General features: G+C 37.6%; 1 protein-coding gene across 2 annotated transcripts in view; it reads right to left on the bottom strand.

The window, feature by feature from the left end:
* Positions 1–2,600: 2,600 nt before the first annotated feature.
* The window catches only part of KMT2E (lysine methyltransferase 2E (inactive)), a gene marked incomplete at both ends in the record, with an annotated part of 49,417 nt that continues 25,304 nt past the window's right edge, over positions 2,601–26,713 (bottom strand). Inside the window, 16 exons of one of the 2 annotated variants that reach the window (XM_084230849.1) lie at positions 2,601–4,112; positions 4,873–4,970; positions 5,151–5,276; positions 5,385–5,473; positions 6,349–6,635; positions 7,616–8,179; positions 8,330–8,386; positions 8,740–8,990; positions 9,761–9,905; positions 10,068–10,322; positions 12,735–13,043; positions 13,364–13,528; positions 19,229–19,327; positions 21,777–22,041; positions 23,586–23,695; positions 25,412–25,529. In XM_084230849.1, the coding sequence (XP_084086975.1) occupies positions 2,601–4,112; positions 4,873–4,970; positions 5,151–5,276; positions 5,385–5,473; positions 6,349–6,635; positions 7,616–8,179; positions 8,330–8,386; positions 8,740–8,990; positions 9,761–9,905; positions 10,068–10,322; positions 12,735–13,043; positions 13,364–13,528; positions 19,229–19,327; positions 21,777–22,041; positions 23,586–23,695; positions 25,412–25,529 (4,450 nt within the window). The remainder of the gene's footprint in view (positions 4,113–4,872; positions 4,971–5,150; positions 5,277–5,384; positions 5,474–6,348; positions 6,636–7,615; positions 8,180–8,329; positions 8,387–8,739; positions 8,991–9,760; positions 9,906–10,067; positions 10,323–12,734; positions 13,044–13,363; positions 13,529–19,228; positions 19,328–21,776; positions 22,042–23,585; positions 23,696–25,411; positions 25,530–26,713) is intronic. The other variant, XM_084230850.1, reaches the window with a different exon arrangement.

Here is a 26,713-nt window from a genome sequence, read left to right as displayed (position 1 = left end):
TAATTATCTAGATTTTAAGTGATCTTTTTTAATTTCATCAACATAATTATGTTTAGTTTGAGCATCGCAAGTTTTCTTTTTTCGCAGCATTCACTAAGGGAACAAGACACAACTCTCTCAGGAGTTAGCATTCCATCATATAACACTGTGAGTGGAACATTCCAGTCATGTGTGAAATGTGCATGCTAGGTTTTTCTAATGAGGCTGTTCACTGTCATGTCAATTCTGTGACAGGTGAAGGCTATAGACCAGGGATGCGATCCAGTTTTCATAGGGACCATTCTTATAAGAACCACAAGGTACATTTATGTCTTCAGGGATATGCTACACTTGAATGAAATTAGCCTAAACTTGACTATTATGAAGTTTTAGGGTCTCTCCTTTATGATGAAAGAACTTGTCTAGTTTAGAATGTAGAAACAATTGCTCTGGAAGGAGTGTCTAATTTGTATTACAGATGTTTTTTAGCAGATTCTTGGTGTCATGATGATGAAGAATGCATTATCAGTTAAATCACAACCACTGGTTAGGCAAAACACTACAGCCAGTTGAGTGATTGTAGTTGAATGTACTGTCTTTTCTTTTTCCTGGTGTAGTTGGAATCTTCAGGAAAATGACTTAGCAGTGGATCATGTAATATGATTATTGCAGATTCAGAAGCTGGCTCGCTAGAACTGCCCACAGATGGAGAAAAAGTGGATCTAGGTGTTTGAAAAAAGCATAAACCTTTTAGACCACGGTCACTAGGGATCAGGATAAGCTGTTTCGGCTTGAAAACTGTTATACTGTTTCTACTGGGTTTGTAAAATCTTTTTTTCTCTCATTACTTTTTTTATGACTTAAATGAAATTTTGGTAGATGAGGACAGCATTTGTGGGAATGTTTGTTCTTCATGGAGTCAAGGAGTTACATGAGATTATGCAATTTACACAAAAACTTACATTATGTAGCAAGCAAGCAAATTTAAAATGAAGAATTAAAAATGCCTAGAAAAGCTAGTCCTTTGAAGTAGGGGAATACTGATACCTGGCTCTGCTAGTTTATTCTATTCTGTGTTTGATGAACCTGTCAAAGAATGGATGATAGAAAGCCATCTCTTGGCCGACTGTTTTCAGTGACTACTGTAAGTGAAATTGCAAGGATGGCAAAGTTGACTTAAGTTCTTTTAAAACTTGAAGCTGTTCAAGATTGAGCCCTAAGTGCAGCTCTGGTAATGTACCATCATTAACTTTTTTCTAAAGAAAATGAAAATTATAACGTGACTTCTATTCCTGCCAAATCTTAGTCACTGTAGTCTTTTTCGCCCATGTGCAGAACTTGTGTACTGTGCCAAACTGTCAAGTACCTGGATGATGAAAAATGTGTTGACAAAAACTATCATTTAATCCTCAGAGGCAGAAGGAAAGATTATTTTTCCAAAATAATATTTTATATTGCTGCAATAAGGTGTTCATTTGAGAGGCCATTTTCATTCCATTGAATAATACCGTTTTCCTTCAGAATTTTAAAATGTAATCTGATTAATCAGTAGCACATTTCAATCAGGTATAAGGTATACAAATGATATGTTTTTAGACAAGCTATTATTTTCAAACAATTGTAAATTTTAATCTATAATTGTATCGTGTGTAATGCTTTAGTGGTACGGGTTCATTTTGTGTAAATGTCGGATTAAGTGAATATAAATAGCACAGACTTTCCTGTGGCTCTTGTTCCTGCAAAAATGACAGGTAAAAACGTGATGCTTACTGTGGTTCTTAGTAGTCACTAAGAAAATGCAGAAGGCTCCTTACAAATAGCTGAAATACTGAACGTTTGTAAAAAGACTTAGACCCCGGTCTTAGAAGTTGTAGAGGACAATTTGGTAAAACTGACATAATTGTGATTTATTAACATGAATTAAAATGCCCAACCAGTGCTTCAATGTGACAGTATATTTAAAATAAAAAAGAAATTAAAGGCCATATACTGTACTACTTTCACAAAGGTCACACAGTTTTGCAAAGACTTGTCATATGTACAATGCTATATACTGAATGAGAGAAGCTGTAAGCAATTATATACGCAAAAGAAATGCAGTATTTACAGTTTGTCAGGAGACATTAAAAATCATCTATACATTAAATTACATTTTGCTTGCAAATAACCGGTAAAACAAAATGAGCCATGTCCACGGCAAACCATAAAAATCTGTATTGCATTTTTTTTTTTAACCTAAGATGCACTCACAAAAATGAAAATCCTCAAAGTGCCATTTCGTAGCTGTGTACTTAATGCGTATGTATAAAATATAGAAAACATTCACTAAATGAATTTAACTGCAACAATAAAATTTAAAGATCATGTAGCATCAAACTTGCCAGGAAAATAGCTGGAATGTTCACTTACAAAATAAAGATACCTAATACTGGCGTAACAGCACATTTGTTAAGGAATTTTAGAAAGCAAAGGTGGGAAAAATACAATGAAAGAGCACTGGTGTTCTTTTTTTTTTTTATACAAAGTTTCATGTACAAGCTTTAAAAAGTACCTTAATAGGTACATATGAAATATACAATTTATCTTACAGAACATTTTAAAAAATGTTTTTGGAGTCCATTTTAATGCCACCCTGAACCATGGTAATTGTTCTGAAATGTCGGTGGCACCTGTGCTCTGTGAATCGGAATCTGTCCAGGCACTGGAGATGCCTGCTGAGGTCCTTGAACCCCATGCGGTAGGGCCACAGAGCCAGGATGAGGACAGAACCCTGAAGCAGTAGGTGTTGGAATACTGTTTGGTCCTTGGGGCTGGAGATGAGGACCTGCAACTGGCAATGGACAATGTGGCCCTGTTCCAGAAGGCTGGTGTTGGGGTCCCGGTCCCAAAGTGGTGTGGTGTGTAGCTTGTGAGGGATATGGTGGTACAGCTGGATGAGCACTTGAAGGAAAAAGTGGAGGTCCTTGATGAGGTGGATGGTGTAAGGCTTGAGCTGATGTGGTGTGATGCCCAGAAGCCAGGACACTGGAAGGCGGCGGAGGCGGAGGCGGGGGAGGTGCGGAATTTACAACATGCTGGTGTTGTGCTTGTAGACCTTGGAGTCCTGTGGAAGGAAGGGGGGGCGGTGGATGATGATGAGGGGCGGGACCAGGAGGTGGAGGGGGTGGTGGTAAATGGTGTCCAGCAGTCTGAGAATGAATATGCGACCCAGGGGTGACAGCATGAACAGGCCCGACCACATGTGCTACAGAGTGTGGCTGATGGGAGCTCGGCGGCTGCACGAGGTGTGGCCCCGGGGCCGGGGGCGGGGGCGGCGGGGGCGGGACTACAGCAGCGGCCGTGGGGTGGAGAATGGCAGGGTTCTGAGACGGCAGAAAATGCCCTGGAGTAACGTGGTGTCCTGGAACTGTTTGCTGGCTTGTAGTGCCGGGAAGTGCTTGATTTGGTCCTGATGTAAACACAGTTTGCTGGGAAAGACTGCCTTTAAGCTGATTGTAATTCTGGAAGTTTGCAGAGGGCTGCTGGTTTTGATAATAGGAGGAGGAGGAAGGTGGTGGCGGCGGCGGAGGGGGCGGGGCCGTGCTGCTCAGGCTCTGTTGGCTAAACTGACTGTAGGCGGCTGAAGACGGCCCCGAGGGCGTCTGTGTGAACAGCGCTCCGGAAGTTGCCTGCTGGGTACTGGCTTGAAGGTTCTGTGCTGCTGGATAAAAGTTTCTCTGAGGCTCTCGCTGAGGTGTTCCGACTTGGGGTGACTGTGAATGATGAGGCCTGTAGGGAGATCCTAATTGCTGTGAAGGAGGCTTTGGTGAAAGGTAACCATGCTGTACAGGTGTGTGAGGTGTGGATGACTTTGGAGGATTTTCCACGTGCGGCGATGGAGGACAGTGCAGCTTCATTGGTGCGGAAGGCAGCTTTTGTGAAAGTTGCTCGGATGAGTTGCGAACAAGTTGCTGAGGAGGATGAGTCTTTGAAAGTGCTTGGGTGTTGCTTAATTGTTTTTGCGGCAGCTCTGTTTTCAGGTGAACACTGTTCTCCGCTTCGGATACAATAACTGTCGTCTCCCAATGGGAATCTGTTTTTGTAAGTGTTCTCCCAAGTGGGGGAGCAGAAATTACAGGTCCTGGTGAACCAGACTATGAAAAGAAAACAAATCATATCAACATCTTACGTACTTTGAGGTTTACGCTCACCGGTATCTAATGTTGCTGATTTTACAAGGGGGCTTGGGAATAAGGTTTGAGGCGTGGTTACTTACTTGAGACAATGACAGAGGCTGACAAGTCAGTTTCCTTGCTGGTTCATTACTTTCTGAATTCCCTGACCTTCCTTACTGAAGACAAGAAAACAGTGGTCCCTAAGCTTGCCTTGCCTTCCCCCCTGAATAATGAAAAGGCGACTTGAAGCCTTCCTCTGAAACTGTTAACTTAGCAAGCTTCAATTCTGTTAGTGTTTTCTATGGCCAGTCTTGAGAAGTTGGTTTGGGTGAAGACAGCTGCTTACCCAAACAGTTTTGATTTGTAATATACCTTGCATGTTTGGGAAGAAATTACATAAGTACGAGACTACTTAAATTCCTTCAGAGTACAGATGATGATCTTTAAGGAAAAAGAAAAAAAAAAATCTCAGATTTCTCAACCATGATTTCCAAAGATCTTGCCCTCTGAGAGCATTCTTTACAAATGCTATCACCTGCCTTATTTGTTTTTAGAGACTGTTTCCTAGACACCACCGGAATAGCGGTGGCACTCTTGGAGCAAAATGTAAGCTCGGGATGAGAGGATGAATCAAGGAGTCAACACAATTAAGTATATAGAAATGACAAACCTGGAGTTGATACAACAAAAAACTCTGCAGCCTGCCCAAATAGCCACATTCAAACGCCAGTGTTATTACCTTGCTCACTTTGGAAGGACTTTTACAAATATTTTGAGAAGTATCTGGGGATGGACATTCATTTGTAATTGTGAGTTCTGGAATTTCTGGGTCAGGATCTGTAAAGCAGAAGAAACCTACAGTAAATGTGTAATTATATGCTCAATATTGCTTTTTATTAACAATGTAAAGCAATATACATGCTACTATATTCAAACTAACTTTTTATAGAAACTCTCCTTTCTGATTTAAAAAGGCACGTAAAAACAATAACCACGATAGGTCATCTGTTTACTGACCTTCCATACGGTCACTGAAAGAAGGGACTGGGCCCTTGAGTTGCAACTGGGGAATGTGATTTGAATGAGATGAAGGTGAAGACGGGACATGACTCGGTGAACATGGGACACATGGTGATTCTCCCCCTAGAGATGAAGCAGAAGCAGACCCAAAGAGAACATTAGAACTGCAAAGAAAAAGGGTGCAGAGTGATTAGCTGACTCCACTTCTTGGCAAGGAACAACATGACTTACCACTATCTTTATCTTTTCGGTGATCACTGAGAAGTAAAGCTCTCTGATAACTCCTTTCTCTCACTTGTTCCACGGAAGTTGAAGCAGTCCTTTAAAATCAAATCACATTATCAATTCAAAGAAGCTGCTGCCCACTAATTGCTTCTCTTTTCCATGGATGGTCAAAATGTACATCGAAGGCTTTTGCTCTTTCGTATTTGTGGTGTTCATCTTTGAAAAAGAGCTTAGCCCCCCCCCCCCCCCCCCCCCCCCGCCAGCGTCCACACATGACGTCTTCAAAGAAATGAGAAGAACTTCACTCAGCTTCCACTCCTTTTGTCTTAATTTCTTCAGGAAGGAAGGGAGGGGGGGGCTTGTAGGGTAGTTTATTAATGTTCAGAATGTCACTTCAGATTACCAAAGGCACCAGTTAGCTCTCACAAATTGCCTTGTTAGGACTGTAAGGTTACTCCGACCTCTGAGGGGCAAGAGGACAAAGGAGCAAAAGTGAATGTGCTTCCCGCCCTTTGCCAAGACCCATCCTAGAGCAGCTTCTGTTCCTACTGAACACTCGCTGTGGGTTTTCTTTCAAGGCGCTTGGTAAGGGTTATAAAGAAACTGTAGACATGTTTACTATGATAGTTTTTTTGGAGGTGAATACTTGTGTGAAAATGATCAAGGCGTAAACTCCGTGAACCTTTAACACACGCAGATGTGCAGCTGGCTTACGAGCCATTCACCAAAGAGAATCTTACAATAGCATGACCAGAAATCTGCTTATTAGCCTTGGGAGAACGACAACAAACAGGAAAATAGTTCATTAAGGAAGCTTGTTCTTTTCAGAGTGGCATACTTCAGATCTTGGCAAATAGACCTCCTACATAATCGGACCCTGATGATAAAGGAAATAATGAAGACTAATAATGACGTATTCACACTAGTTGGAGTTCTAAAGTGACCCGGTAGGTTTTTGAAACAGGCTTACCATTGAACTTCCGGTTCATTTTTCTCACTGGCAGAAGCTTCCTTAACAGAACAGTTACTGCCGCTTTCTTCTGAAGTAGCATTATAAACCGTAGCTGGCGTGGGCAAAGGTAGGCTAGTCGTGCTCTCTACCTGCTCCCCATTTTCACTTCTGTTGGTGCACCCATCACCATTGTTGCTTAAGTTTCCACTTGCGTGAGGTGATACGTTAACCAGTGGAAAGTGTTCTGCCTTAGAGCCACTTTTCCTAGCTTCACGTTGTCTCTTACGATACTCTAATAGAGAAACCTTCAGAAAGATAAGGAAAAGCAAATCTTTTATTCTTGTTTTATAAGTCACCCTCAATCTATTTTTTTCTTTCTACGGAGAATTACGTTTACATTAGGGAAATTATGTAAAATAATTAGATTCTGAACAAATAATAGCAATTAACCATTATCAAATGCCTACTATATACTAGGCATTGTATTTAGATGATTTACATACATTATCTCATTTAAGCCTCACAACAACCCTATGAAATAGGTATATTATCATCCCCATTTTACAGATGAGGAAATTGAGTAACTCACTCACTCAAGGTCTCACAGCTGGTGAGTGTTGGAGCCGGGATTCGAACCTAGGTCTTACTTGAAAGCCCGTGCTCTTTTCCACTATACTACATTGCTTCCCACAAAGTTGCCAACTGGACTCTGTTACAAAAATTAAAAGCACACATCACTAAAATTCTTTGACTTGTAAAGCATTAAGCCTATTAACAAATAAAATTAGTGTTTTAGTTTCTCTCATTTCCTCTGAAATAAGGCATTCTAATCGTTTCAGTATGTCAGCCAACCAAATAACGGTGGTAAATCAAGAAACTTGTTACATGATCGCTATTGGCCTAAATAGCAGACAAGAAAAGAGGCGTTTACCCCGCATATAAATTGCCTGTTCTTAAAATACAGTTACATAAGGGTGATAAGAAAACAAACAATATATTTAACTGTTTATTTGGTTGGGAAGTATTTTTAACAGTTATTCTTTTGGTGAAAATTTTAAATTATCTTCAGGTTTCAGTGTCTGAAGTCATGTTGCTTGTAAAATTTCCATATCTCTAGAAATTTTTACTTCTGTGAACATTCTAATTGAACATTTATAATAGGTTAAGAGATTTGTATACCAAATTTTAGTATGTCTAAGAATGCCTTCCATAACACATACTATACATGACCCTTAGTAGTACAAAGAACACTATTAAAAGGACTATAAATTGTTAAATTTGTAACCTTTTTCTTTTGTGGTGGATTCTGGGGTGTGCAACTTCCATCCATCAAATTGTCATTAACAGTCCGTCCGAAACCAGAGACAAGCCCATCTTCTGAAGTACAAAACACAGATGTTTCCATAAACATGCCTCTAGAATCATCCTGCATCAGGCACTTTGACTCACTTATTCGGAAGCCGCCTCCAACCTCCAGTTGATGTGAGGGAGTCAGGTCCCTCAAATTTGAGTTTACTGAGAAGTTAACTCCTGTTCTGTCAGGACTTTTTACCCAGGAAGAATATATCGTGCCCCGTCCAGAGTGGGCAGAGTCCAGTTGGCTATTAGCATCAGTCCTATCATGTGTAGGTGTTTCCATGGTTTTATGTAAGGCAGTTTGCTCGATTGCATCGAGTCCCAGTTGCAAGTCTGACACTGATTCCTTTTCTCCAGGGCACTGCCTACTGACTTCAGTTCTACTCCTAGGGCTGGTATAGCCAATAGTTTTTATTTCTTGCAGACCCAGTTCAGTTAAATTAGAATTTCTAAAAGGCCCCAACGTTAACATGGTTGAAGATCTTTCATATCCCTGTTTGCAGAAATAAAGAGAGAAAAATTACACACATAACCACAGCTTGTGATTTTATTTCAAAATCTAACAACAACTTAAGGGAAAAAATGATACTAGGATGAAGTCACATTTAAATATTTAAACCCTTGTGAACAAATAACTGCTTACCTCTTGACTGTAAGTGCGTCTCTTAATTTCTGGAGAACTTTCTGGGGAAGAAATATTCTATATAAAAGAAATTAGGGTTAGAATTGAAAACTAAAATAAATGACTAAATTTATGCTATCGACAGAAATGAGAAACTACTACACACGCCATGATTTTAAACTTAAAACCATTTCTCGGTATGGGATAATTATGGTAAGGGCAATTCAACACACAAGACATTGTATGGCTTGGCATATAAAATTCATGCCCAACTTAGAGTAAAAAGTTTTAAATTCACCTACATCTGTGTTCCAAAGCTTCTCTTCAACTTTTTTCTACTCAGTAAGTTATTAAAGAGGGGAGAAGGGAGCTATTAAACAAAAACCATTCCCATAAATTAGAAACTTTGTTTTTAACTTAAAGCTTCTCACCTCAAAGTGCATGGTATTTCCTGGTGTACCAGGAGTTACTGGGGTAACTGGTGAATATATGGGCTTGTAACCATTTCTACAAGCTTCGTCATCTGATTTTATCCGTGGAGGGGTGGCAAATGATGGGTCTGTAGTAGTTATATCTGTGTGAGTTGGTGTAGCATACGGTGAAGGAGTAGGTGTGGAGGTTTCTGAGTAAGCAGAATCTAGCAACTGATAAAGTCTTCGTTTTTTCAGTGGTGTAGTTAAATCTGTTGGTGAAACAATATTTTTTTATAAAATTATACAGCTGGTATGTCCTACAATCTGAAATATGAAAATATCAACAATGACCACCCCAAAATGAAATTTTCAGGGTATTTTAAAACTATCACTGTTACCAAGCATTATGTGCCAGAGGGACTATAGAGCTGAGCAGTCTGAAATCTTCAAAGAACAGGTTAACTTAACCGATTTCTAAGAACCTTTAAAATCTGTATGAAAAGCAGCCAGCCTAAAAGCCATAAACTAGGGCAAAAATTTAACCCCTAACTCTCCCAAAGGGTTAGAAGACACAAAAGAGAAAATAGACACATCTTCAACTTAGGATAGGGCTCTGCCCTGATAAACTTGTTAAGCTGGAAATAACATTAAGAGTCAAAACTGGGGGACCATCTGTAGCAAAGATGCTGGCAACACTGTAAAATATCAGAACAACTGTTTACTCTTGTGATGGTGCAGCTGACTGGGACCCGTGGCTCGCTGTCACTGCTAAGCAACAGAAGACAATGTCCTATTTCTGTTGTTAACCTAGGCAAAGATTAAAATTCAAGTAAGCTTTTTATTGAATTCATATTGCTTTCCTCACCATGGTATGGTTGAAAAAATCAGAAGCTGAACTATTGCTAAGTTGGGGACGACCTACGTACTAATTAATAACTACTTTTGTAGACCAGACAATAATTAGAATATGATTGTTACAAAGTCCTATTATATCCTGCCGTGTGCTTCACACTAAAACAATACTGAAAAGAAATTCTACCTGGAAGAGAACAGTTATCGTTTAATAGTAGTGGACTTTTATTTTCACCATTGACTGTAGGACTTCTGCATCTTTCTTGACAGGCTGAACTAAATCTATGTAAAATTGCTGAGTTTTCTTCTTCTAGAGCTTGTTTCAACCATCGCTGAAATACATAAAACAGTAAATGATATCAATTTGTTGCTGTTTATATAGCCTATAAATGTCAAGCCAATTTCAAAAGCATTTCATTATTAGAAATGGTAGTAAGGAATAAGGAATTTACATTTGGCTCATCTTAAATTTTGATATCCAAAGAAAAGTTTACCTTCTTGCATGAGCCAGAAGTGTTTTCAGTTGGTTCTTTTCTTCTCCTTTTCTCAGAAAGAAATGGTGAAGTAAATCTAATATAATGCTTAGGAGTAGAGTATACATGAGGACTGTAAGTGAGACCTGGTAAAGAATTGAGCTGTGTGGCCAACACTTCAGGATCTGTAGTTATGCGCAGAGGCCTTTCTGAAAGGCTGTCTGAAGGTTTTCCTGTCTTCTCATTCTTCTCACTTAACCACTCATTGACTAAGTGCTAGAGAAAATAAAAATTTGGTTCAATAAATAATTGCAGATTCTTCTTTCTATACAATATCCTAATACTAAATTTGAAATTGATATATTTTCTAATACCATATATTGAATAATTTAAGTTGACATAGGATGCCAAAAAAAATTAAGTCATTCTGGTATCTCCTAATTCCTACTTTTAACACAATAATACTCTGTAAGAGCAAAACACATTGTAGCTTTCTATAAAATAGTAAAATCTAGGAGACTTCATTATCATTCTTAAACACAGTAAATTTAGGCTTATTAGTTCTATTATAGGTATAAAATGTTTAATTTTTTAAAAAAAATAATTTTAGGCAGTATTTTTCTATCCTCCTTATCCATCATATCCGCTTTAAAGAAACTGTCAACGTTCACAGTCACGATTTAAGGGGTTTGAAATCTCTTAAGTTCACATAGTTTAAAAATTTACCTAACCTTTTGTGAATAAATATATCTGATCCTAAAGTAAAATGATTACTTACCTGTTTACTTAAATTATTTAGTAAAGTTCAGTTTTAATGGGCATGGAATGAGGATTACATTCTTCAGCACAAGCATATTTTCTTTACTGTGTGGGCTACTCCTATTTTCTGTAACCAGTTCTCAAAGGATATGGTCTTTATTATAAATACAATTTATAGAAAACATGGGAAGGCAGTATGCACACTTACACACATTCTCACACACATATTGAAACACATTAAAATCTCTGAAAGTTACAAATCTCTGATAATGTACATGGGTACATTATCACTAAAAACATTGACATCTTTTCCCCCTTATATAGGAAAGAAATATCTTTGTAGGATGAGCAATAGAATATAGTGGTTAAAGAACATGGAGTCTTCAGTCAGAATGTCTAAGTGTGACTTCTGGCTTGGCAACTTATAGTGTGAGGTTGAACAAATTATGTAACTTTTCTTTGGACATAACTTTAAGATGAAAGGTTATAATAGAAACCAGCTCTATAAATAGGGTTGTTGTGAGGATTAAGGGTGACAAATAGAGCCTCCCTGGTGGCACAGGGGTTAAAGTGTCAGTGTTCTCAAGCTATGGCCAGCCACCACTGTGGCCTGAGTTCTATCTCAGCCAGGGAGCTTACCTACATGGGGCGGCAGACCCTCTCCCATCTCTCCTGCTACTCTCCTCAGCAGTATATTTCAGTATACATGCCTGTTGTACTCCCTACTCTGTCTCTGGTAATTCCTCTCACCCCCCCCCCCCAGTACCTACACCCCAGTTCTTGTATGCATGAGTAATTAAATCCTTTTTTTTTTTAAAGTGACAAATAACATGAAGGTCCTCAGAGTATCTGGTTCAGAATAAAATACTATATATTAAATAGAGGCCTTTAGTTAGGCAAAATCGTGGTAATTTGGTAGTCTGTCAAGCAGTATGCTTAAAATAACAATGCTATCAAGTGAAACATGCAAAAGAGGCTTTTTTTAGAGACTCAGATAGGATTTAGAAACCTTATTTAAAACAGGGTTTAAATAAGTTTGTAGCACCACAGTATTTTAGTCACTGTCATTTAATAAAGAGGGAAAAGAAAACAAAAAAAAAAAAAGAGGAGGGATTATGTCATTTGTAATCAAGATAATAGAACAGGACAGTTTAGAGCTTATCTCTAGGCCCTCTGACTTGCTATTAAAGTATATTTCTGGGTTTGTCTTAGTATTTGCTAAATATGTCATAGGTTCATAGTCTTACAAATTGTACTGTTTTGTATGAAAAAAGACAAGGTAAATTGAGTTTGAAAGTACTGTTATAAAAATGTGCAAGAAGGATCCATTCTTAGTCTAATCTTTAACCCAAAAAGCCTGAAGATTACGACGTGGGTATCAGCTCCAAACTGCTGTACTCAAGAGCAGGGGCTAAAGGTTTCATAAAATGTTCTGTTATTTCTGAGCTATAAAGCTTAGGCTGGTCGGCTTATTACCATGAATAGCTTTCCATTAATTGCTTCATTAAATCTGAAGTTTCTCACAGATGTTTAACAACAAATTGGCCTAAAACTACTCTTCCTTATAAATTGTCTTATTCTTTTATAATCTATGGAAATCAACAGTTTCTTCACATTTATTTCTTGCAATCTACCAAGACAATGGAATTTATTATAAATAAAAAGAATAAAGGTTACCACCTCTAAAACCAGAGAAGTGTAAATTTTGGATATAGGATAGGCAAAATTAAAGAAATCATGAATTGCAACATAATAGGCTTGATGAATATTTGTCACAGTAATGCAAACTAACTGATTTTATAGTTTTGCAATTCTCATTCTTTAAGTTTAAACTATGCATCTTCTGTTCCTTATAAGATATAAATTTTAAACCATGACTATTTAACATAAGACTTACTAGAAAACAATTCTTAATTCATCTAGTCATACCTTCTTTGTTTTGGGGTACTTTGTAGGACATTTACTAAGTGCTGGAACTTCAGTTTCAGTAATTATTTCTGCTAGGGCAGTTTCAGTTTCTGGTTCTATAGCAAGTACAGTACTTTCAATGTCATTTTGTTGTGAAGTAACTTCTATATCAGGAGAAGATGGCTGGATATCTGAACACATGCTGACAGTTCTGTGTCTCCGACGCTGCTGTCCAATGTGAGTTCTACTCCGAGAAAAACTTTTTCTCTGTTTAGTTCTATTCACTTTGGCAGGGGTTGGCTTGCTAGCAGTTTCTTCTTTCGCTTGTTCCTAATTCAAAATACAAGGGACAGAATGTAATTTGATACTGTGCTTATATATAAATGAGAAGCTAAAATACACAATTGCATTAATTGCATTTAATTCAGAAGCTCATTTTCTCATTTAGGAATTCTGATACAGTCTAAACAGAGGAAAAACAAAGCAAGTAAAATCTCTCTCAAATCTGAATTGTCATAGGGTTTGGAAATGATATTGAAGGCTAATAGCAGACATCAGAAATTCTTTTATGACAGTAATTAAATCACGTATGGAGATTTTATTAGAGAATTGTTTAAGTGTGAAAATAAAACTAGGCCTGAGGGTAATACCTGAATAACTTCAGCATCACTGGCGATCTGTGCATCTTTACATTCAGTTTTAACTTCAGTTTTGGCTGTGCTGATTCTTTCCAAAGCTTGTTCTCTTCTTTTTTCTCTTTTTTCAAGTCTGGCAAAAGCTTGCAGAATTGCTTCCATTTTCCTTTCTTCTCTTGTCTACAGAATTTAAATTTTAAGTGGCATTGTAAATACATTGCTCTTAGTAAAATTCAAAAGCCCAAGTGTTCATGGCAATTTTAATAACTGTTAGCAAAACACTCCTACTGACCATAGCTATGGGGCAGTTTATTCATTTGAAATCTTTCAAAAGCCCAAAAATCTTAGTAAGCCCTGTCCCTGTCATTACAACATACTTCTTGAAAAGAACACTTGCTGACTATCAGTGGTAAGTGTAAGGCAAATTTTAAAAACCTCAAAAACTGCCTTGCTCTACCAAACTGAAAATCATTTTTCTTATTAAACCTTTTTGAAAAACTGAAAGTTCCTAAGGTAATGATACATTGAAAGAGATAAATTCATATAAATATGAAGTAAATTTATTTTTCACATACGTAGGATGTTGGGTTTAAGGTCCTGGATTCAAATCATAACTCTTATCGTCATTTACTACCTCTGTGACCCTAGCAATTTAACAATCCTAGTCAACTTTTTTTGAGACTCTTACAATGTGGGTAATAATACTTACACTCTACTGAATTGTTAAGAGTTCAAATAGAAAATATCTGTGAAGTTTGCCAACTGTACTTGGAAAATGATGGGCATTCCATGTTAATTATTTCTACTTTAGCTCTCCTGCCCTCCAGTATAATTCTTCTTTTTTAAAAAAGATTTATTTATTTACTTATGCAAGCACTGGGTACAGTCAGAAGCGCGGGAGGGTGAGAGAATTCACCAGAGTGAGAGCTGGGAGCAGAACAGGCAGAAGGACCGAAGTACACTGCTGAGGGGAGCAGCGGGCGGCAGGAGAGGTCTGCGCGCCATGTGGGACCCTCCTTCAGTGGCCGGGGAGCTGCCGGGGATCGAACCGGCGCTGTAGAGGCTTCGGGCAGCTTCGCAACCCAGCGCTCAACCGCTGCGCCACCGTGGAGGCCCTCCGCTATAATTCTTAAAGGCATTCCTCTACCTTCTGCTCTTCCTGTCTGACACTGACAGTTCAAGGCAGGGACTGAGGAACAGTAAGAGTTCCTTTGAGCAATATCAGTTCTCTTTGGAGAGAGAACATTAAAAGCAAGACCCAGAGCCTTGACCAGTGGGCCTGGCAAATGCTTCAGCCTTCAACCAGAAACAGGAAGTACGTCCATGAACTGTTCAATTCTCCAAATGAAAATAACCAGGTCCTGAGGCTCAGATCCATTTGTCTTTCCTCCTTTATTGTCATCGATGTGGGGAAGAAAGAAAGAAAGATCAGAAACTCAATTTCTGGCTGTATAGTTTTCTTAACGGAGCTTTAGTTCCAGTAACTATCAGCAGAGATGCAACTTCAAGACACCTGTATTCTGGAAACTTATTTTTCTTATATTTTGTCTTTGTTACACTTGTAAGTTATTTTATCTATAAAGCTATTCTGCGAATACTTCTGAGTTTCTATTTAGTACAACAAATTGCTATACTGCAAACATGTTAATGCTACAAAATACATTATTCTCACCCCTATTTTACAGGTAAGAAACTGAGTTCCAAAGAGGTAAGATTTACCCATGGAAACAAATCTGCATCTTAGGTCTCTTGGTGTGGGTTGGGTAAACATATACTAGCTTAGGCAAAAAAAGTCTTCTTACAGTGAAGTTTTCAAGCTTACTTCTTTCCTTAGATAATTCCATGTAGCTTCATCCTTTCAAATCACTTTATTCCACTCCTTTTTCTGTATCGCTGTTTATTAAAAACCCTTAATTTACATATCTGGTGTAACTAAACAAGATTTTCATGACTGTTTAACTTTTGGGGGGGGGTCAGGAAGAGACAAGGCATTATTGTGGTTATCTTTTCAAATTAAATCTAGAAAATGTACATTCGAAGAAACTAAAATTTGTCATAAAATCACTTTATATGTAAAAAAAAATTACCCACAAGCCAGGCACCTAAGGAAAATATTTTCTGTATCATTATCTAGGATTTTCTGAGATAAATATGAATGTGTGCCAGAAGTTTCTTTGACATAGTTTAACATTCATCTATTTTGGAACACAGGAGAAAATTATTTGATGTAAACTCCATTGTAAACAATACAACTAATTAATAGAGCTAAACCCACCTCCTTTTAAGCAACTACATCTAATTGTGTAGGCAATTAAGAGAAATTGGGAGTCTTAATTAGCTAACACATTTCTCACAGACCCTTAACAATCTGTATTTGATATCGAGATTACACTTGTCATAAAGGCTAAGGTCTTTATTCTTATAACCATGACTCACTCCCAGCTAGTCACTCCATCTAGATGTTAAAATCATTTTGTTCTTTGTTATCTGGGCAGTTGATAAACTGATAGAGAAACAGAATGAGATAGATTCTGTTTCAAGAAAACTAAATGTAGCAAGTTGGATTTTGACACAACGTTAATGCTAGAGTGTTGCGTGTACAAGTACGGTAAAGTACGGAGATCTCAGATGAGATCTGACTACACATTGCTTTCATGGCATGTATTTTAGTTTTTAATAGTTTTACACCAGCAAATAAGAGTGTTGCAGTTTACTGTAAGCAGAAAAAATCAACTCAATACCCCTCTAGGATTTTATCACTTGAGTGGGTATTTTGGTCATTTTAATGCCAGTTTAGTTGAAATCATAACATTACACTTGGAAGGGACTAAGGATGCCATAGTAGTTTTAGTGGGAGATTTGTTAGTAATAGGGTATAAGAATTGATAAGGAAACAGAAATCTTCCAAAGGTTTTATGTTTTAATTGTTAATTGTTCAACAAAGTAAGGTGAATTTCCTTATTCTCACTCTACGATGTTAGGGCAACCTGAATGCTACTCAATATAGGGGACGGGTGACAGGGTCCACAGTAGTGCCCTGACTTTGGAGTAATGTCAGTAGAGAGGCCACTGTGTTTCAACTGTCATACCTTAACTGGGTTTAAAAAGATTCTCAAGTCAATTCCAACCCACTACCAAAGTAGTGTCTTATATTGGCTGAAAGAGGAAACATCCAGTTACTATGCTGTTACATACCATTTAGTCACAGGTTAATTTTGTAAGCAGGTAATGACTTCTTAAGGGCTGGGATTGGGGAGAAAGTAGTGAGGGGCGACATAAAACGGAGGAAAAAGAAAAACTGAGAATGCCTTTCGATCCTGCTCACAGTGACTTGAATACTCTTTCATGAAATCATCATCCAACATGTCTTGTGATCTACAACTAAGATTATCTCTCTGTACCCTTCCCCACAAAAAAAGCCAGCCCCCAGACATAACTTACTACATTTATACCTTCCTACAAACTAACTCCCCTATAGAAATACCATCCATTCAATCTCTTACAATTTAGCCACAAGCTAATCTGTACTTACCTGCTCATAAAGCCCATCACAAATTCTACCTTCTAGTGCCTGAAATGGTCTCTGATAACCCTAGCTATACGCTGTCATTTATATCTCTACCACACCTATTGCTGCATTGGAATTCTTTTTGTAACTGTCTCTAAAGTCAGAGTTATCTCCCACAAGCCAGCAAAAAAAAATACATAAATCAGCTGGTGCAATTTTTTGAGACTAAACAAAATGCTAAATATTAAATGGTGTATGAAATTTCCATGGTGTAGGTAAGAACTCTATTCAGTTTCATAAAGTTCAAGCCATACTACAAAAGAAAGGGCTAAAGTATAATTGAGACACTGAATGGCATTTATTTGGGAGGAGCTTATGACTCCTTTTATAACCCAGTATCGTAAATATACATGAAAACTATTACCTTCCACATAACCATACTGATTTAAAGTTCAACCTGTCATAAAACATTTAAATTGAATTAACATAACTTTCTCAGGAGCAATCTTTCCTATTACCCATTTATGTAAACCTAATACATAAAACACAAGAAAAGTAAGTTGACTGGTATTTTCAAACCTAGTATATTGGTCCTCACAAATACTAATGCTTATGTGTGTGTGTGGAGGGGGGAAGAACCATCAAGAACCCTAGGATGCATACTTTTTGCATTCTGCTTATTTCTATAAAATTCTATAATGAAAACATCACAGCAGATGTACTAATTAGAAATACTGCAGTGGCTGATTGCTACTGATCAAGGAGTCAAAATTTTTTTTTAAATATTTGCTCTTCAAAATACCATAAAAATCGTAACATATTTTTGAGTTTTCTACATTTACTCCTATGAAAAATATCTAGCTGTACAGAGAACTTAGTGGCAGGTATCAGAATGAAATATTTAATAAATCATACCAACAGGTAAACTGAGAGCCAAATACTGCTTCCCAAGTAGGCCTTTTTTTTTTTTAATCTATTCATAGTCCTACCTTTTTTAACATTAGCAAAAGGGTTGCCTATTTTCTTCTGGGATCTGAACATGGCGATGTTCTGAAGACCACTAACTCTCAGAAATGACAGGATTATATTTTAAAGGTAGCTCCATAGTCATATAAACTTGACACAATTGATAAGAAATTATTTTAAGGGTATAAAACAAATGTCCAGGGTATTTTTTTTTCCAAAGCAGTTGTGATAGCCCTTAAAACCGCTTGTTAAAAGAAGTTCCTCCTACCAGACACAAGTGTCATACAGAAGCCAATGAAACTAAACTGTCCTTTGAAAAGTTCCTGCAGATTTAGTGGCAACTGTGAAATGAACAGGTCAGTACTGAAAATCTAAATGAGACAAAGCCACAGGTAATTTGGGTAGGTATAGGTAATTGAGAGTTAAAGATAATCTTTAGATAAAGGATCTCCTTTTTTATTATCAGCCTCTTCTAATATTTTCTCTATTTGTTTTCCTTCACTTCTATGTCTAACACTACACTATCCTATCATAGCAGCGTTTTTGAAACTCTGTAGCTGTGAAACATCCTACATTGCTTTCACAATTTTGATTTACAATGACTCAGTAGTAGTGGAACGAAACAGTAGGCAATAAAACATAATCACATGAAGTAGGCCTATAATGACCAACTTCCAAATACCCTACCTGAGATCCCATGAGATAGAGCATGAAATCACTAAAACAGGCAACAGGGGTGCATATAGAGTAAAAGTGAGTGGGGGAAACCATACTTAGATCAGTAGATGGTGTATAAAGTTACTTACGAATCTTGGGGGAAAAAAATACCTTAATATTTTCTAATCAAAATGATTGCAAAATTCTCTTGTCCTAGTTTTTATATTGACAAAATACATATGCAAATGATTATACAAGGACTATAAATGCTAAATTTTAGTGAGAACCTGTTTTATGATGGTAGTAAAAGATGCAGAAATAGTAGCTACCAAACTGGGTTTTGTGGGGGTTTTTTGTTTGGTCTTTTTTGCAAAAGGTATTTATTTGGTTCTATTATAAGCTTTGAAATTCTACTTTTGTTTTACATTAAATCATGAGGAGAGGATACATTCAACTAATGAAAGACATCTGGAGCAGTAACTGGCATTAAAATTTATTAACAGTAATCTTCAAAAATGTTAAAAAATGATTTAAATGCCATACAATCGAAAACGTCTAATGGACACAAGTAAAAATACAAAAGATTAAGTAGAAGTTAACGTGAAATGACAAAGCTAACAGAAATACTCAGTGGCACATCAACAAATAGGATAAAGGATCTCAAAATGGCAGCAATTATTACTAAGGCAAGAGCAGTTGTGACAAAGCCCAAGTGACAGTATGAAGCAGCTACTGGCTTCCCAACTTACCATTTTTCTTTTCCTCTCTGCAATCTGCTCCTCTGATTCCATTTCTACTTCATTGCTAATAGGAGTTTTTTCTTCTATGTCCTCAATAAAATCTGGTTCCTAAAAGATGGATATAACTGCTTTATATAAACTACTACTCTATATACAAACTAGAACACTGAACTATTATAAATGTCTTTCAATGGCAGCTAATTCAACATACTAAAATTACAGGTCTACTTAAATCCATTTTAAAAGTTTCCTAATTCAAGAAACTTAAAATTATGCAAATAATTTTGTTTTCTGAATAGTCAGTAATGTTCTTATCACTAAAGCCCACAAGGTCAAATATAGTAGTACAGCCTTATGTTTACATTCTTCCCAAAACATAAACATACAAATTATTTCACAAAACTCAGTGCCTACAAATACCAACTACACAAATATTATGTTTGTTCAATTTAAAAGTTAAGAAAAATTACCCCTAGACGATAGAGTACTGGATATGAGCAAACCCTTACTTCAATTTCACATTTAAATGATCCTAACTTCCATTTATATGGAAGATATATAATAAAATACTATCCCATAGAATGGGATTAGAAGCCAAATTCTTTCTACCAAATTATCTTATGTACTCTTAAGAGAATTTCTCTCAGAAATTTTATTATTAAACGGGCCTCCCTGGTGGCGCAGCGGTTGAGTGCTGGGTTGTGAAGCTGCCCGCAGCCTCTGCAGTGCCGGTTCGATCCCCGGCAGCTCCTCGGCCACTGAAGGAGGGTCCCACATGGCACGCAGACCTCTCCTGCCACCCGCTGCTCCCCTCAGCAGTGTACTTCGGTCCTTCTGCCTGCTCTGCTCCCTGCTCTGGTGAATTCTCTCACCGTCCCATGCTTCTTACTGTACCCAGTGCTTTAATTAATTTTTTTTAAAAAGAAATTTTATTATTAAAAATTGGTTTCGATAAACTCATGCCATTCGTAACAACATAGATGGAGCTAGAAGGAATTATGCTCAGTGAAATAAGCTAGAAGGAAAAAGAAAAATATCGGATGGTCTCACTTATAACAGGAATATAGAGAAACCAAGTAAGATATCAGAGTAAAAAAAAATACCAGTACAAAACACAACAAAGCAAAAACAGAAAATTATAAATCAGAGACATACTGCAGGGGAGGGAGGGAGAGGGATCAGAAGGAGGGAGGAGCACAAGAGACTGTGGTGATGGTGCATGGGTGCCTTGGGGAAGGAAATTCTATGGGGACTCAACCTGAGGGGGTGGGGGGAAATAAACATTGTTTTAAAAAAATAAAAATTAAAAAAAAAAAAAAAACAAAACAAAAAAAACGCACTGAGACACCCCCAAAAAAAAAAAATTTGGCTTCAGACCTCCCGGTGGCCCAGCAGGTTGAGCAAAGCACTGTGAAGCTGTCCGCAGCCTCTGTAGTGCCAGTTCGATTCCTGGCGAGCCAGGGAGATACCCACATGGCACAGCAGACCTCTCCTGTCTCACCCTCTGCTCCCCTCAGCAGTGTTTTCAGATTGTCTGCCTGTTCTGTTACCCGCTCTGCCTCTGGTAAATCCTCTCACCCTCCCATGCCTCTGGCCTGTACCCCAGGTTCTTGTATAAATTTTTTTAAAAAATAAAAATTGGGCCTCCCCGGTGGCACAGCGGTTGAAGGATGGGTTGTGAGGCTGCCAGTGGCCTCTGCAGCGCCGGTTCGTTCCCCAGATGCTCCCCGGCCACCAGAGAAAGGTCCCACATGGTGCGCAGATATCTCCTGCCACCCGCTGCTCCCCTCAGCAGTGTACTTCGGTCCTTCTGCCTGCTCTGCTCCCCGCTCTGGCTCTGGTGAATTCCCTCACCCTCCCGCGCTTCTGACTGTACCCAGTGCTTGTATAAATAAATAAATAAATATTTAAAAAAATAAAAAAATAAATTAGTTTCATTATGTCCCCAATGTTAATGGTAATTTCATGGCTTTGGATTTGGACATCTTGTATATGAACATTTATTACATCTGGAAGATTTTTGAAATTACCCAGTCTTAGAAAATTTTTTCATTCAGTTTCACAAGGATTTGCTGGCCGAGTTGTTTCTTAATAATGTTAACAAATATTGTACAAATTCTTTCACAACCTGTATTTTATAAGTACTTTGTTAATTAACAGAATGGACTTAAAAATTCTAAAGAGGGTCTCCCCAGTGGCACAGCGGTTGAACGCTGGGTTGCAAAGCTGCCTGCAGCCTCTACAGCGCGGGTTCGATCCCCGGCTGCTCCCCGGCCACCGAAAGAGGGTCCCGCATGGCGCGCAGACCTCTCCTGCCGCCCGCTGCTCCCCTCAGCAGTGTACTTCGATCCTTCTGCCTCCTCTGCTCCCTGCTCTGGCTCTGGTGAATTCTCTCACCCTCCCGCACTTCTGACTGTACCCAGTGCTTGTATAAATATAAATAAATAAAAAATATTTTAAAAAAATTCTAAAGACATTTTACATAAAACAAAAAAGTTAAAATGTAACTTTTTCTTTAATGTCTGTCATAGAGAATCAGTAGAGCACAGTTCAGTACCTGATTATTTGATACTGATAGTCTCAGTGGAGAAAGCTTTCTCTGTTTAGTTTCTGGGCTCTTCATTTTGTTGGTTGTTCCTTCAGAGTCTAAAGTAATATTCTGATTCTGTGTATCTTTTTCTTTTGCAGTATCCTTTTCTTTTTTTCCTTTTTTCCTTCTGGTTTCATAACCACTATTGATGTTTTCAGTGGATTCAGAACTACGTTTCAGAACAGGGCACTCTGGATTTTCTTTGAGGCATGCACAATCCACCTTGTACTTACTGGAAAGATAACCAGTTAAAATATTAGAAACTAAAATTTTCTAATGCAATTAAAGCTCCGACTACACCAACTACAAAAAAACCTATACGCTACTACTAATAATATGCAATCCTTCTCACTTATTTGCATTCCTGGTAACTACCACAGAAGAAATTTTATTGTCTCATAATAACAATATGATAATTAGAAGTTGACTTCTTATCATAGATGTGATGATCTTCAATCATAAGGAAAACTAGTAATGCTCTAGAAAAAATATGAAATGGAATCTTTTTAAGTAAAATGATACTGTTTACATTATGGCAATCTGTACTTCAGTAGTGCTAGACTATTTATCAAGTGTGTGTAAAGAATGTGATAAAATACTGATCCTATATTTGACCTAAATAAAAATGCCAGGGATAATAAACACCAAATCTTAACTAGTTCGTATAAACACTTTATGGAATTATTTCAATAACCAGTTTCTTTAAAACATTACCTTGAATATAAGATAGGCTTCATTTTGCCCCTCTTAAGTATTCCCTTTTTCAAATGGAAGCTTGAAAAAACTCAGTAAGAATAAAGTCCCAGCACAAAAATAGACAGATGATTAAATAATTCATAAAAGAGGAAATCCAAATGGCAAGTGAATATATAAAAGGACTCTAGGGCTTATAAAATAATGAAGTGAATGAATTAGCCTCAGTTTTTAAAGTTGTATAGTGATGAGGAGCACATAAATAAAGCTGTAGGAATATAACTTTATTTGCCTCTATCTGGTAAAAACTGACGTTGTGTACATTCTATAACCCAGCAATTCCAAGCTTTGCTTTCAGACAATTATAAATTGTCAGAAAGGCAGACAGAATGTTTTAAAACTGAAGATCCAGATTTATAGATCTAATAGTGAAGTGGATAGGGAAATAAATGAACTAGAGCTACACAGATAGCTGAATGTTATAAAAATGGCAAGTAAATGAAAACATAATAGATTATAATTTACATAAAAAATTTAAATGCAAAATATAAGATACATAGAGTAAAAATTTTAAACACAATTAAATATAGCAGTTATCTCTGGCAAATGAAGGAAGGGAAAGAGATGCAGACTGGCTGTTAAACATGAAGCGCTTTAATGGATAATATTTAATCTCATAATTTAAGAAGTCGGTACATTAATATTTGCTTTATTATATGTATTTTTAACATAAAGTCTTTAAAATTTTTAATTAAAGTTTCTATACTCAGAATTAAATTTCTTTTTTAGTGTTTTAGAACAATACTTCTCAGAGTTTCTGTCCAGGAGCACCAACAATTCATATTGTAAAGAACATCTGGCACAATTTCATTTCAGGGGCAAAACAACAATTAAGGAAAGGTGGAAAAGAACAAAGCAACAATGCAATGATAGAAGCTGATACCATAATGATTGTTTTCAAGTACTTTTAGTTGCCTTGTGATAAATAAGAATAAAAGGCTATAAAGGTATGACACTGCCTAAGTATTATGAGAACATTAAGGAACTACTTTGAAACAGATATATTTCCAGATTAGAACTTACCAATTTCCATAGTCAAAGTCAAAGGCAATAGTAATTTCAGTTCCTTTTGGAATATTTTGTATAGAATAAATGTAAAGATGTATGGTTCCATCCTCAATTTCATGCCTCACCTGTTAAAGAATAATTTTATATTTGTTGATTACTTTCTACTGCTATAACATCTTATCTTGTAATTTTGATTAACTCTTCAAAATAATTCACAAGAACAATATTTAATATATGCCTTTAATTCTAAGATTTGTAACATTAAATCAGTAACTATGAACTAGGAAGGAGGTAGATCAATGTATACTTGATGCAGGCTCTACAGCATCAAGCACAATGATGCAAGCCTACCATAAAGCATTAAAAGAAGACACTATTTTATCAATTCTGTGATGCATATATTTTTACCTTTTAGCATTTCTGAAATTCGAATTCTTACAAGTGAATGGCATGTGTGATTTGATGAAATGCAGTATTGGTACAGTACTTTTTTATGACAGTGTTCTAGGTACTTTACATATGTTAACTCCTTCAGACCTCATAACACCTTTTTAACTATAAAATTTTAAATGTTTCTTTTGGCATGTAATGAAAGCCACAAATATTTTATACTCCATACTAAAACATAGTAAGAAAAATTTTACAGTAGCACATACAAAATCTACTTTATCTTTCAGCTTAATCATCTACCTTGATCAAATTATAGGACATATTTGCCCCATAAATAGAATTTCCAGGGTAAACAGAAGTCCAATATTTCCTCTGACAAGGAACATCATAATTTCTCCTATGAGCAAACTATCTTTAAAATCTCACAGACAGGGCCTCCCTGGTGGCACCAGAGGTTAAGAACGCACTATGAAGCAATCCGCAGCTTCTGCAGCACGAGTTCAATCCCCGGTGGGCCAGGGAGCAACCCATATGGCGCAGCAGACCCCTCCTGACTCGCCCGCTGCTCCCCTCGGTGGTGTACTTCATGAAGTCGTTCTGCCTGTTCTGTTCCCCACTGTCTCTGGTGAATCCTCTCACCCCCCCATACCTCTGGCCTGTACCTCAGCTCTTGTATGCATAAATAAATTAAGCTGTTAAAAAAAAAAATCACAGAGAGTCCCTGGTGGCACAGGGGTTCAAGTCTCAGTGCTATATCAAGCTATCATCACAACCACTGCAGCATGAGTTCGATCCCCACCCAGGAGCTAACCCACATAGTGCAGCAAACCTCTCCTGTCTCGCCCGCTGCTCTCCTTAGCACTGAATTTCACTAAATTTGCCTGTTCTGCTCCCCACTCTGTCTTTTTTTTTTTAAAGATTTTTTATTCATACAAGCACTGGGTAGAGTCAGAAGCGCGGGAGGGCGAGAGAATTCACCAGAGCCAGAGCAGGGAACAGAACAGGCAGACTGACGAAATACACTGCTGAGGGGAGCAGTGGGCGTGGCAGGAGAGGTCTGCGCACCATGTGGGACCCTCGCAGATGGCCAGCGATTGAACTGGCACTGCAGAGGCTGCAGGCAGCTTCGCAGTCCAGCGCTCAACCGCTGCGCCACCAGGGGAGGCCCTCCCCACTGTCTCTTTTTCCCCATTCTGTCTCTCTCAGCCCCAACACCTCTCGCCTAGATCCCAGTTCTTGTATAAATAAGTCTTGCATAAATAAGTCTTAAAAAAAAAAAAACAAGGATCTCATAGCTAGTATCTCCTAAATTTTCACAATGGGAAGATGTTGGACAGTATAAAAGGCATCAACTGGTTGAAAGTATTTTAGGCTACCAGACTTTAGTGATTAATACTTAAGACTCCACACACCCACAATCCCTGCCTCCTAAAAGATTTCTATCAGCTTACCTCTGCATTGGGTGTACAAGAACGCCTGATGAACCGAGCCTCATTCCCAAATGTCCTTGCATCAACACACATTTCTAGTCCATGAAATTTAGAGTAGAATAAAACAAAAGGGTAAGGCCTACAAAGAAAAAAATACATTATTAACAATTTGAGTCTAAGAAATTTCTTAAAGACTCACAGTAAGCAGTGGAGCAAAGATATGAGTACAGGTAGTCTGACTCCAGAACCCATTCTTAATCACTTGGTGGATTAGATTTTTACCTACTCCTGTAATCTTACCTAAAGCAAAGTAAAATAATTGAAGGTGGAAGTTCAAACTTATACAGATGAAAAGGGAGTGACTACTGCCTTTACAGAAGAATTCATAACTTGATGCCTTTAAACTTCCTGTCACCTAAGTACATTAACCTGTTTGGTTTCAGCACTGTTTCAGGATTTGCTGAATAAAGTTAGGATCAATCTTTTCTAAATTAGAAACTCAAGTTATAAACAGCAAAAAACATTTCCAGTAATTATAGGCTATAGATGGAGAATGTTAACTCTCTAGAGATGCAAACATACTTCTAAACCTCAGGGAAATCATGATTATGGGACCACATTAATTCTCTGGCCTCCTCCCAATCAAATTATTGAAGAGGCCTCCAAAACCATTCTAGTACCAACTAAATTGGAGTTAAAGTGTGGTGATAATAATGTAGGCTCTAACATCCTCTAATAAAAAAAGGAAAGGTTTGCCTACGGTTACCAATAGTCTTTCAAGATTCTAGCACTTATGTTACAATGAATTATAAGGAAGGTGCTATATGTTAAGATTTCCTTGTAATTTCAGGTAATATGAGTTTTTAACATCAACCTGCATTGTTTTGAAGTAGATTGTTTTAAGATTGTAAGAAATGAGGAAGAGATTAAGCAATATGTCTAAAATTCTTTACGTAGTTTTATTTTTTTATGTAGTTAGATTTCAAAAGTTATCATTAATCACAGTTCAACCACTAGTTTTATTAAAATGGTAACTTAGGAAAACAAAATACACTGAAACACAGTATCATAGTAAAACATTTAAAACTGCAGTATTTATGGGCCTCCCTGATGGCAGAAGATAAGTCTCAGCACTATATGAAGCTATCACCAGCCACTGCAGCATGAGTTCAATCCCTGACCAGGGAGCTGACTCACATAGTGGAGGAGACCTGTTCTGTCTCACCCGCTGCTCCCCTCAGCAGTATTTCAGTAGATCTGCCTGTTCTGTTCCCCACTGTCTCTGGTGAACCCTCTCACCCCCCGACACCTCTGGCCTGTACC

The sequence above is a fragment of the Talpa europaea genome (assembly GCF_964194135.1).
Source record: "Talpa europaea genome assembly, chromosome: 3".
In the NCBI taxonomy this organism is placed as follows: domain Eukaryota; kingdom Metazoa; phylum Chordata; class Mammalia; order Eulipotyphla; family Talpidae; genus Talpa; species Talpa europaea.
The sequence above is the reverse complement of the archived record's forward strand: the minus strand, read 5'-3'. Positions and strand labels throughout refer to the sequence as shown.